Here is a 13,632-nt window from a genome sequence, read left to right on the forward strand (position 1 = left end):
AAACTGCGAGTGCTGCTGTCATTGCCACAGTGCTACGCTTGGGCCATACTTGCTGCGCCTATCTATCAGCACTCACAGGGGTTCTATAAAGCCGGTAACACCGGGCCTCAGCCCATAGTTGTGTTCTGACAGTGCACATGATCATATCTCTATTCATCATTGCTTTCGTTGCTAATGGATTTGTATGCTCTCGTTGTGGTCAGTTGTCCCTGTTGTGTGTGTCTGTGTTTTACCGGAGATTCCCCATTGATGCTGTCACCCCGTCAGCTGGTGCACTCCGGTCTCGCTCGGTTCTGCGTACTAGAGGTAGTTCCCATTTACAAGAGAATGGGGTACTACAGGGATATGTATTGAGAGAGCACCTTTTTCTAGTTGCCACTGTGGGGTCTACAGTGTCACCCTCCCTGTATGCTGATGACTTTTGCATGTAGTATTGCTCCTCAACTGTGGGTGTTGCTGAACGTTGACTGGAGGATGTCGTACACAAGGCACAGTCCTGAGCTATCACGCATGGCTTCCAGTTTTCCACCACCAAGACATGTGTCATGCAATTCTGTCACTGTCATACTGCTCATCCCCAACCCAAACTCTACCTTGAAGACCAAATGCTCAGTGTGGTGAAGTCTTATAGTTTTTTGGGATTTGTCTTTGATGGCCAGTTGAAGTGGCTTCCCTGTCTTCACCAACTTAACCAACATTCAGGTCAAAACAAACATGCTGTTCACACCTTAATACTCTTCGCTGTCTCGGTAACACCATCTGGGATGCAGATCACCCTACACTTTTGTGGCTCAACAAAGCTATGGTCCTGTTGTGTCTTGATTATAGGAGCTTGGCATATGGCTCAGCATCACCTTTAATGTTGCGGATGTTAGACGTGATACACCATTGGGAGGTCTTGCTTGCAATAGGTGTCTTTCTCACCAGCCTTGTGAACAGCCAACTCATGGAGGCTGGCATCCCTCTCCTACAGATCAAACACCAACAACTGTTGCTCAGCTATGTAATACACATTTTCTGCTTCCATGAGCATCCAAACTACTGTGTCCTATTTCCTGGTAGGGATATCTACCTCCCATAACAGAGGCCGAGGCCTGAAGTCACAATTGCAGGTCACATACAGTCTCTGCTCTGAACTCCATCTTTCTCCACTGTCTTCTCTTGGCAGTGAGAAACTATGAGCACCCCCATTGTAGGCACATGCAAGATGCAGCAAACTACACTCCTTCTGAATGGCTGCAGTATAGTCAGTGCAGAATTGGTGACCATTGCTTGAGCCCTCAGTCACCTTTGTTCCTGCATTGGCTAGTTGTTCTTAATTGGCAGTGACTCCTTCAGTAGTCTTCAAGCTGTTGACACCCATTGATTGTCACTAACCAGGACCTCCTGTATGACCTCCACCACACTGAATGGTGAGTCATCCTGTATGGACCCCTGATAACAGGGAACACCCAGGGAACAAATGCGGTGACTGGTTGGCCAAGTTGTCTGCCAGGATGCTGACTTTAGAGGCGGCAGTACCAGAACCAGATCTTTGGTTGACTCTATGCTGACAGTTGTTGGAGGCTTGTAATGTGGATTAATGTGCTCTGATTTCTCCGAATAAACTGCAAACCATAAAGGAGACCATGACCATGTGGTAGTCTTCCCTTCATGCTTCTCGCAGGGAATCTACTGTCCTCTGCAAGCCTTGCATGGGCCATACTTGGCTCACCCATTGCCCCATCCTTCGGTGTGAGGATCAGCCCTACTGTCGGTGTGGTGCCCAGGTTCGGCAATCCACATCCTACTGAATTGCCCTAATTTGGCAACCTTACTGTAAAACCTTAAACTTGCTGACACACTGCATCAGTTGCTAGAGGACAATGCCAAAGCAGCTGGTTTGGTTTTCCATTTTACCTGTGGAAGTGGTTTTTACTCATCTCTCTGATCCAGGGCACATTAGCCTCATCGGCCGATTGAACGATTTGAGGGGTACTCCATTGCCTGCTCTGACCTGAGAGGCACGTGGTGCCTTTGCTCAGTGGTCTGACCTGGTTGCTGCCCTTCCTGCCATTTTAATTCTTATTTCATACATGTGTCACTAGTTGACAGACTCATCATCATTGTTTTGTTTCCTGAAATTTTTATCTTGTCTATGTAGCTAGTATTCTTGTGGTAATAGAGAGTGTGGAAGCACCAGTTGGATGCAAAGGATGTGTTTCCGGTCATATAATGTTTTCTGGGGACCTCCAGCTGCTTTATGGATGGGGAAACTCTTCCACATTCACCCTTTTACCCCTGTTTCATTTCTACTTGCTGCTATCTCTTGGCTTTCTTGATTCTTGGACACAGTCAAGTCCATTTGGATTTGTCTTTGTGTGCTTCCTATCTAGGGACTGTTCCTAGCTTGAAACACAAAGGATTAAGGGACTGATGACCTCATAGTTTGATTCCTTTAACCTCTTCAATCCATCCATCCATCCCTATCTCATTAGACTAATAATTTTAGGTAGGTAACTAATTCTAAAATTGTGAGATATAAGCATTAATGCATGACATGACAAGGCAGCAGCCACAGCAAATGCATTAATTACATTATTTGATATCCGCATGCAGTTGGCGATGACAGTTAGATGCAGCTGGCCACTTCCTTGGTGTGGTATGTTCATTGTGGGCTCCACCTAGTTATTGGCTTGCTCATTGTTCTGCTTTTGTTAGTCAGTTGTTTGCTTGCCATCCAAGTCGACAGACATGTGAAGTGAATCCATTATTGCTGCTTCCCATTTCACAACTTTCTCAGTGTATTTTGGATTGTTAAGAAGAGTCTCAAGAAGAGGTGAATGAATTTTTCCTGTTCAAGTACCAACTACTGGTTAAGCAATTTCTAATTTACAGCACTATCTTTCATATAGTATTGAACATAAATAGCTGAGTAAGTAAGATATAAGTAGGTGTGCCAATTTTTTGTTTGTAATTGTGGTGCCACTGAGCAGTGATCATGAAAATGTCACTATAAAGGACGTACACAGTTACAGACTAAAAATTACTTCACAGTAAAGACAGAACTGAATTCAGCATGTGCTTCAAGCCATTTGTTTCACTGCAGAATAAAATTTGCACACACAGGTTGACATCTGGTCATATCTCAAAAGAGAGCACACAATTTGTAATGCATTTTATCATGGCTCTTTTACTTGCCAAGTCATCTACTGAACATGTCTGTTCTAGACATGTAGCACGTGACAACATTCCTCTTGTAAAGCTTAGTATGCACTGATTCATTGTTCAGACTAATTACCACAATTCCTTGAAGTTTGAAGTTAAGTAACTCACAGCCCATTGTTTGAAGAATTTGCAGAGTGTGATTACTAATCTGAAGGAAGCAAAAATTGGCAATCTAAAATTGTCATTTTTTTTTAAATTCGTCCCCCAAACCATTTCCAGAAGTCTTACAAAATCTTCTGTTGTCATCTGCAAGAAATTTTCCACCCTTCATTTTTTTGAGGCATCAAGAAAATTTGTGCCCAACTCTGTTTCCTTCTTTAAGCTCAGGACTCCACCAAATGTTTATACACTGCCACTACTTTTCAGCTGGTGCACTTTAAGCTATATGTTGCTGTGAACAAAATGTAGCTATCATATCAAAATAAATATTTATGATTGTACAACACCTGTGTCTCTTTATAGCCAGTGGAAAATAGTTTACCAGTCTTGTCTATAATTTCAAAGTGTCCAAACAAATAATATCTTACTATATGAAGGTGCGTCCCAGAGGCAGAGCATTTTTGCACTCTCAGTTTGGATGGGGCTGCATCACACCATGCAGAGCTTTGCAGAGATACGCTGTGAATAGCGGTGATTTTGAGTGAATGCAGGCTTGCAGCTGGAGCAAGTCAAGAAAGCAAATGCAGGATTTATTATGCTGTACCATCATTTTTTGTTTAAGGAAAAACCCATCATTAGTGGCTGAAATCATTGCTAAACTGTGAGGCAGTGCATAGCAAAAATAGTCTTTCCTGTGAACCACATACTGGTGAGAATAGACAGTTCAGAAGGGTTACCAAATGTCAGTCGAATACTCTGAACCATGAATAATGAGCACAATTTGTACAATTGTAATATCTCACAGAGAGGCTGACAACAACTTTGCACTTTCTGGCAACTAGATTCTTTTATTAATTTGACCTATCTGTTCAAGGTATCCAAAGTATATCAATGATTGTCACCAAAGTTTACATATTGTTTTCCTTTTCAATTGTTTTGCAGCACACACCATTCATAACACATTGCCAGTAACCATTTCTTTTCCATACCAAAAGAAAACACACAATACATTGATTTCCAAAGTGGCATATTTTATGGATTTCTTTGTAGGAATAAATATACATAACCTCAGTTTGCAAGTAAATATGATGAATAATTTGACAGCACAAGGTGAAGTTGTCAGTTTTCTTCACAGATTGGAGCTTTAACAATGCAGGGCTGAAGCTAACACGTTTTGATGTTACCAGAACTGATAGTGATCCTCAACAACCAGCAGTGAAGTTATTTCTTATCATTAGTAGTAAATCCTGTCATTAACTGTTTTCCTGAATGAGACAATTAACATGTAAAAGCTGAGTTTTAAGACCATCTTCAATAAATCAAGGAATATTTTTGGGTAGTGAAGTTCAAGCCAGAACACAATGTATCGGACTACGTGGAGGCAACACATGGAAAGTAGATTTCTCTAAAACAGAATTAGCAATATTGTGGAGAAAGATTAGTGACAAGTGTTCATTATTATCAGAAAAAGAATATTGATTTCATTCACGACAACTTGTACGTGCGAAAGTGGATTTGTGAATGTGATGGCAATGAAAACAAAAGCAAGGATCCAAATGAACCTGGAACACAATTTACAATTTGCACTGGCCAAGACCAAACCAAATATAAAAAATATTTTTAGAAATAAGCAGTACCAATCATCTTATTGACCTTCATTATATTTTGATTTAATATAACACATACAAAAACATGAGAGTTTTATTTGTTGAATGTTAATGAAATACTATGTATTTTTATGTAATTTTAAGAATAGAAATGTTGAAGCAAGTTTTCTCCATTTTAAGCTTTAGTTAGATACTAAACTCTGTTGGGGTATTGGTTTCTGTATGATTTTGTTCAGAGTAACAGTATCAGAAAGGTTGGGAACCACTGACATAGACTCTGGTGTAGGTAAGGCTTTTGGCAGATTTTGATTTATCAGTAGGATAATGGATAAGTATCATCTGTGTATGAAAGATATTGCTGATCAAAACACTTGTGTCAGAGTAATAGGAATCTTTAAGCATATAGATTAGACTAGATGAGATTAAATTACATGTACCTCTCGTTTCAATAGGTCCAGAATGAGGAGATCCTCTGGACTGTAGAACATGTCAGAAAAAGCAGGAATACCCAATAAATATTTACAAAGAAAAGCAAATATGCTAATTTACCTTCCACAAATCCAAGTGGAATGGTCCTCATGGATGTGGAATAAATTTTAAAAAATCTTAATCATATTTTAATCTAAATGGTAATAATTAACACTCACAGAACATGTAAATGTTCAGTACACTGAGGTGGATTTGATAATTCTTGAAATAGAAATATTCATCAAGTAGAAAAATCATTTTACAACACTTACTACTGCACTGAACTTGTACAGAAATCAGATTGTACTAATACTCTCATTATTTGGTATTATTAGTAACATACACACATTAGTTGTTTCTAATTAGAAATTCATCATTGGAGTAGGAATTGGCCGCCAATAAATTCTTAAGGCTTAAAATTTTTACGGTTGCTGACAAATTATTGGAAATGTGTGTTCCTGAATAATGGACAACTTTTTGGAACAAAGCAAGTGACTTTAAATATTTGTGAAGACTAGTCTTATTTCTAGTATTGATGGACATGGAAAACTTTAACTTGGCTTGATGAGTTACCTCAAAAATAATCTCATATGACATTATGGGATGAAGGTAAGCATAGTATGCTAGCTTGTTTATTTTTATATTACCTTATGTTTGACAACATTCAGACTGCAAATGGAATTTTATTCAGGTGCTTCAGCAGTTCTGTGGTACGCTTCTCCCAGTTGAATCGATTATCAAGCTGTAAACCCAAGACATTAACACTGTCAACTTCTATTCTCGCTTTGTCATTATATTTTAAGCATAGACTGAAGGGAAATTATTACAAGTTCTAAACTACATTTGGTGTGTGGTTTTTCTTTTTTCAAAATTTTGTGACAAAGAATTGGTAGGAACCATTTATTGATGTCAGTTTCATTAGCCGATCTTTTTAAGATTTTACATCATTTGCTCTTATTGCGATGTTCATGCCATCAGCAAACAAAACAAACTTGGCATCTGGTAATGTTACAGATGAAATGTCACTGATATACATAAGAAAAAGTAAGGACCCTGAGATCTACATCTATATCTACATACACATTCTAAAAGCCCTCACCACTACTAGATGTTTGCTTTCCTGTTCCACTCGCAGATAGAACGAGGGGAAAATGACTTTCTGTATGCCTCTGTATGAGCCCTAATTTCTCATACCTTATTTTTGTGGTCCTTACATGAAATGCATGTTGGCTGCAGTAGGATTGTTCTGCAGTCAGCTTCAAATGTTGATTCCCTAAATTTTCTCAGTATTTTTCCTTGAAAAGAATATCGCCATCCCTCCAGGGATTCCCATTTGAATTCCCAAACCATCTTTGTAACACTTGCTTGTTGTTTGAACCTACTGGTAACAAATCTAGCAGCCTGCCTCTCAATTGCTTTGATGGCTTCCTGTAATCCAAGCTGATGTGGATCCCAAAACTCAATCAGTACTCAAGAATACATCACACTAGTGTCCGGTATGCAGTTTCCTTTACAGATGAAGCACACTTTCCATAAATTCTCCCAGTAAATCAAAGTTGACCATTCACCTTCCCTTTCTCAGTTCTCACATTCTTGTTGCATTTCATACCGCTTTGCAGCATTATGCCCAGATATTTAAATAATGTGACTGGGTCAAGTGGGACAGGATTAATGCTGTGTCCAAACGCTATGGGTTTGTTTTTCCTACTCATCCACATTAACTTACTTTTTTAGACATTTAGAGCCAGCTGCCATTCAGCACACAAACTAGACCAACTAGAAATTTTGACAAAGTCATCTTGTCTCCTCTTACAGCCACTCAACTTTGACACCTTCGCGTACACCACAGCATCATCAGTAAACAACCACAGACTGCTGCCAACCCAGTCCACCAGATCATTTATGTGTATAGAAATTAGTAGCAGTCCTGTCACGCTTTCCTGGGGCACCCGTGATGATTCCCTTGTCTCTGATGAACACTCGCCATCAGGAACAATGTATTGGGTTCTATCACTTAAGAAGTCTTCAAACCACTCACATATCTGGAACCTTTTTCATATGCTCATACCATCATTAACAATCTGCAGTGGGATACCATTTAAAATAACCTTTTGTGGAACACCATATATAATTAGTTCCCAGTTGGATGATGCCTCATAGCTTAATACATGAGTCTTTCCTAATGACATATAGTAGTGATAAGAAGATAGTTGAAGTCATAGTGTATCAAGTTCCACATATATTTCGATTAGCCTCTTTGGTTCGATTATTCTCGTTGACAGTGATTGACGACAGGAAGGGCATCCAGCCACTCTCTGCGACTAACATTGCCAAATCCATAGTAACAAGGCCAACCCCAAACTTTCCAGAAGCTCTCCTGCGAACCTTGCAGAAGTAGCACTCCTGAAAGAAAGGATATTGCAGAGACATGGCTTAGCCACAGCCTGGGGGATGTTTCCAGAATGATATTTTCACTCTGCAGCAGAGTGTGCGCTGATATGAAGTTCTGAGTTCAAGTCTCGCTCCAGCACACAGTTTAATCTGCCAGGAAGTTTCATATCAGCGCACACTCCGCTGCAGAGTGAAAATCTCATTCTGGAAACATCCCCCAGGCTGTGGCTAAGCCATGTCTCCACAATATCCTTTCTTTCAGGAGTGCTAGTTCTGCAAGATTCACAGGAGAGCTTCTGGAAAGTTTGGAAGATAGAAGACGAGGTACTGGCAGAAGTAAAGCTGTGAGGACAGGGTGTTAGTCATGCTTGGGTAGCTCAGTTGGTAGAGCACTTGCCCATGAAAGGCAAAGGTCCTGAGTTCGAGTCTCGGTCTGGCACACAGTTTTAATCTGCCAGGAAGTTTCAACATTGCATCATAATTCTGAACAACATAGGCACTGCAATATCATATTTATTTGCTGACACTTGGCAAGCAATTTATAATTAAAATGTCTCCTCGTACAGGAACATACATAATGAATTTATGAGTGCAAGCTGTAAACACGTTGTTGACAATGTATGGCAGTTTGGGTCTGGCTGTGGAGTGTATTGGGATAGCCTAATAGTAAGGTGACCCCTCACGATAAGTGGGAAATCTGCCTGCAATTTCTGATCCAGCGCCAATTTTCATTGTCAGCTGGTGGTTTTTCATGTTCGCAAATGAAAATACATTTCATGAACACCGTGCATGTGTATATTACACTGAAGAGCCAAAGAAAGTTGTACACCTGCCTAATATCGTGTCGGGCCCCCGCGAGTACGCAGAAGTACCACAACACGATGTGGCGTGGACTCAACTAATATCTGAAGTAATGCTTGAGGGAATTGACAACATGAGTCCTGCAGGGATTTCTATAAATCCGTAAAAATATGAGGGGGTGGAGATCTCTTCTGATCAACACGTTGCAAGGCATCCCAGATATGCTCAATAATGTTCATGTCTGGGGAGTTTGACGGCCAGCGGAAGTGTTTAAACTCAGGAGAATGTTGCTGAAGCCACTCTCTAGCAATTCTGGATGTATGGGGTGTCGCATTGTCCTGCTGGAATTGCCCAAGTCCATCAGAATGCACAATGGACATGAATGGATGCAGGTGATCAGACAGGATGCTTTTGTGTGTATCACCTGTCAGTCATATCTAGACATAGCAGTAGTCCCATATCACTCCAACTTCACACGCCCCACACCATTACAGAGCCCCCACCAACTTGAGCAGTTCCCTGCTGATATGCAGGGTCCATGGATTCATGAGGCTGTCTCCATACCTGTACAGATCCATCCGCTCAATACAATTTGAAACGAGACTCATCTGACCAGGTAACATGTTTCCAGTCATCAGCAGTCCAATGTTGGTGTTGCCGGGCCCAGGCCAGGCATAAATCTTTGTGTTGTGCTGCCATCAAGGGTAAAAAAGTGGGCCTTCGGCTCCGAAATCCCATATCGATGATGTTTTGTTGAATGGTTCGCACACTGAATCTTGTTGATGGCCCAGCATTGAAATCTGCAGCAATTTGCAGAAGGGTTGCACTTGTGTCACGTTGAATGAGTCTCTTCGGTTGTCGTTGGTCACATTCTTGTAGCATCTTTTGCCGGCCGCAGTGATGTCAGAGATTTGATGTTTTACCGGATTCCTGATATTTGCAGGACACTCATGAAATGGTCATACAGAAAAATCTGCACTTCATAGGAGATGCTGTGTCCCATCACCTATGTGCTGACTGTAACACCACACCCAAACTCACTTAAATCTTCATAACATGCCACTGTAGCAACAGTAACCGATCTAACAACTTCACCAGACACTTGTTGTCTTATATAGGCATTGCCCACCGCAGTGCCATATTCTGCCTGTTTCCATATATCTGTATTTGAATATGCATGCCTATACCAGTTTCTTTGGCACTTCAGTGTATAATCTTTATAAGTATTATTTGGTTCATCATAACACTTCTGTAGCCATTTAACTTGCTCATAATTCTTATTTATGTAGCTTGTCTTGTCTTATATTGTCAGTTCGTTTTAGTTGTGTGATCTCTCTAATTTATTCTTCTTGAATAGCATAATGCATTAATTACTTGTTTTATAATTACAAAAGTGAACAAATGCAGATGGGATATGTGCTCCATTTTAATGAATCTTGGTTTTTTACTAGCTAATGTCTGGATTTTTGTAAAATTTTGTTTTAATACAAAGACTTGGTAAGCTTAAGCTTAATTAACTATGAAAGTTGTTTCTTACATTATTATATTCATTTCATTGTTGCAGATATTCAATCCCAGAGGAAGAAATAGTGTACCAGGCTCATCGTATGAAGCGCTTCCTCAGCAACCAGTTTATATTATTACTAACTACACTGATCGTATCCCAAAGAACTCTCTTACTAAAAAAGTCAGAATAAAACAACAACTTCCTGGAAAAGGGGAAAGTTCCAGTTCTAAAAAGAAATCAGGAAAGTCACTTAAAAGAAACACTAAAAATAATTGCATCATAAATGATAATACTGAAATAAACAATGTTTCATCAGATAAAATTGAGACTACTGATGATGAAACTTTGTAATTGGCGCTAAAGCACTCAACTTGTATGATGATAATGTCTGATGCCTAAGGAAAAAGATAAAGATTTTGGAAATTATCAATTCAGGGTAAACCTCTGAACTTTCATGTGTGTATGTAAATCGAATTTCACTTGGTTGTGAACAGATATTACTTTTTAAATATTTGTTTACTGTTGTTTTTTTGAGGATATGATTCTGGAACATGTATTGAAGATCCTTTTTGATAGAACACTGCATTCTTATTCGTCTATTAATCCATTTGTTATGAAATAAAGTTGTAATACAAAATCCATTCCTGTTGTATCAGAGAAACCATCATCATGAAGAACACTTTCTGTTTAGAATGAAACTTCCAGCTGAGTTCAGGCAATTGTGAACCTTCCTCACAGGCTAAAAGTGTGTGTGGAATAAAGGCTCAAATCTATTTCTTTATGTTTCACAGGCAGATCTCTGCCATCTAATTATTGCCTCATAACCTGAGTCCAAATTTCAGTGTGCCAATGCCTCTCCTACATTAGAAAAAGTAAGGCCATGAGCAATTTTCTATTTGTAGAGAGTTGTCTAGGCACACAACTTTAATCTGTGAGGAAGTTTTGCCAGAAGTCAGTGTTCTGTGAGCACAGACACTGCCTCAACGAATTTTCTGTGGCTATGCAAATGACCAAATTATGCTAATTTATCATAACTAATCCTGTGAAAGATGATTAAATACATCCCTGGAGCACATGGATTATATGGATATACTGATTCTTGTGCATAAGAAAGTCTGAAATTAAATACCTGAAACTATCAGGCAGCCTCATCCACTAGCTTACGATTAGAGGATTCAGGCAGTCAATATTTAGGGTGGCTACTAAATGAAAGAGTTGGATCGGTTAAATTTTTATTTTTCATAAAGAAACAAGATAAATTAGAAAACTTTATGAACAGATTCAAAGCACAAGAGCTATTGAAATATGGGTGTCTTTATCAAGATGTACCGTATTTACTTGAATCTAAGCCACACTTTTTTTCCGGTTTTTGTAATCCAAAAAACCACCTGCAGCTTAGAATCGAGTACAAATTAAGCAAAAGTTCTGAAAATTGTTGCTAGGTGCCGCCGCAACTAACTTCTGCCGTCGAATATATGTAGCGCTACACAGGCATGCTTTGCAGGCACGAAGATAAATACTGGCGCCAAAACCTCTGCGTCATTAAATAAATAAAAAAAAAAAGGTGGAAGATGAGCTTTTTTCTCCGCCGCGAGTTTCGACCACTGCATGTTCATATATTAGCCAACGAAGTAAATACAAATTCCTTATTGTTCATCTTCGAATGTAGCAGCATTTCAATGTACTACGAAAATCCGACTGGCAAGACTGTTTGGGATGTTTGTCAATATGGCCAACTCTACACTCTGAATTTTTTCCTACCTGTGAGAAGAGATGGTTGCTAATAGGAACTTTTATGAATTGTGAATCACATGCAGTTTTCTCTTCACCATAAGAATAATATGATTATAAACGTTTTGCCATGTATTCTTTCGTGTTTGCTGATATCTCATTTAAATCCTGTCAGCCTAATAAACTACGAAACTAGAGTGAGACAACAGAAAATGCGGAAGAATATACATATCACGTCATGTTTATATTCATATTATTCTTATGCCTAGTAGTGATACAGTCAGAAATGAAGCACCACGGCAATTGACTAGATTTTTAAATCTAATATGACTCTAATTTCTGTGCAGAATGTAATGTACTAAAGATGCGTCTGCAAAGATTTTCAAACGGAGAAAAATTATCTCTTAACTCTCGTTCAGAACATCTTCTATCATACGCAGTCTATTATTTGGTTCTTGTTGATCATTATCAAAGAAAGCAGCATTGTAAGTAAGAACAGATAGCAGTATCTTGCCATTGTTTCGCTAATGAGACGTTTCCTCTCCTTTTTTTAAAATTGTAAGCGGCGGTAGCATGCACAAAAGCAAGCCATGCCACGAGCGTCGACAGGTCGTAAACACTCATTATCAGAATGCGACATACAATGCATGACACTGTACAATAATGCATTTTCAGCATAGAGTGACGTAAACACCTATAACAAAGAGAACGGCACTTATCAGATCAAAGACAAATAAGCAATCAATGCAAACCAGATGAAGAACGTGAAAAAGGAAGGGTACCCGTATCAATACGGACGGAGCGCCTGACGCATAGCAATGGCTACCTGGTAAAGCTTAACTGCTAAGCTTACGACTCAAACCAAACTACTGTAGCTGTATCGTCTTTCATTCGACCTAAATTGTGTCTCATATTACAATGGACCAACTTTGTTTCGATTTGGAGGTGCAGCCTAAAACTTTTCTTTCCCCTTGAATTTCGAGTCTCAAATTTCAGCTGCGGCTTAGAGTCGGTAAATTTTTTTTCCCTTGATTTCGAGTCTCATTTTTCAGGTGCGGCTTAGATTCGAGTAAATACGGTATATTCAGTAATTAATTACGAAGGGTTGCCACCACCAGTACATTGGACAAGTTGATTCAAATGGTGGCCACATAACAGTTTACAGACAAACAAATAATAATTTCAATTATGGTAAAAAAAAGAATCAAATTAGCATGACCTCAACAGAGTATCCTACTGGAATCGAATTCGGAAGCAAGGAGTTGCAAGATCATTAGAGGTGGTGGTGCTGACCACTGAGACATGAGAGTAGCTAATGGAGAATGCCGCTGATAGTAGCAAGTTGACTGCATGAATAAAAAGCATCATGTTGTTGATACTAACACAGCTGAATAATCTCAAAGTCACAAAAAAGCTAAAGTATAACTCCAGAATGACTTGGTAGAAGGCCGAAGTCCAAACATCTCCTTCACTCAGTTACCACCAGCCTGACTCCCCTCACTCTGGCACGCAAGCCCTTCCATCTCACCTCAGAATAGCACTTCCAAAAACCCCTCTGCTACCAATCAGCAAAACGGCCTAAGTGAACTGCCAATCCCAAACCTAGAAATAGGAACAGAATAATTTAACATACATCAGCCAATGGAACCCCTTAAATTCACTGACCAGCAGGGTCCAGGCAAATATTCCCACAGCTGGTTCTCCACAATGGGAAATTCTGCATATTTAAGGAAGGCTACATGGCTCGTTTGAACAGAAGGAGTGCTGAGAAGGCTTTTGGCATGTGTGTCAATATTTCTGGCATATGAAGACAGTGCAGTG

General features: G+C 39.5%; 1 protein-coding gene across 4 annotated transcripts in view; it reads left to right on the plus strand.

Moving 5' to 3' along the window:
- Positions 1 to 10,721, plus strand: part of LOC126184721 (uncharacterized) — a 140,625-nt gene extending 129,904 nt beyond the window's left edge. For all 4 annotated transcript variants that reach the window (XM_049927244.1, XM_049927246.1, XM_049927248.1 and 1 more), the window contains exon 8: positions 10,138 to 10,721. In XM_049927244.1, coding sequence (XP_049783201.1) covers positions 10,138 to 10,431 — 294 coding nt within the window. In that variant the 3' untranslated portion in view covers positions 10,432 to 10,721. The remainder of the gene's footprint in view (positions 1 to 10,137) is intronic.
- Positions 10,722 to 13,632: the final 2,911 nt, after the last annotated feature.

Source organism: Schistocerca cancellata, chromosome 4, assembly GCF_023864275.1.
Source record: "Schistocerca cancellata isolate TAMUIC-IGC-003103 chromosome 4, iqSchCanc2.1, whole genome shotgun sequence".
NCBI lineage: Eukaryota > Metazoa > Arthropoda > Insecta > Orthoptera > Acrididae > Schistocerca > Schistocerca cancellata.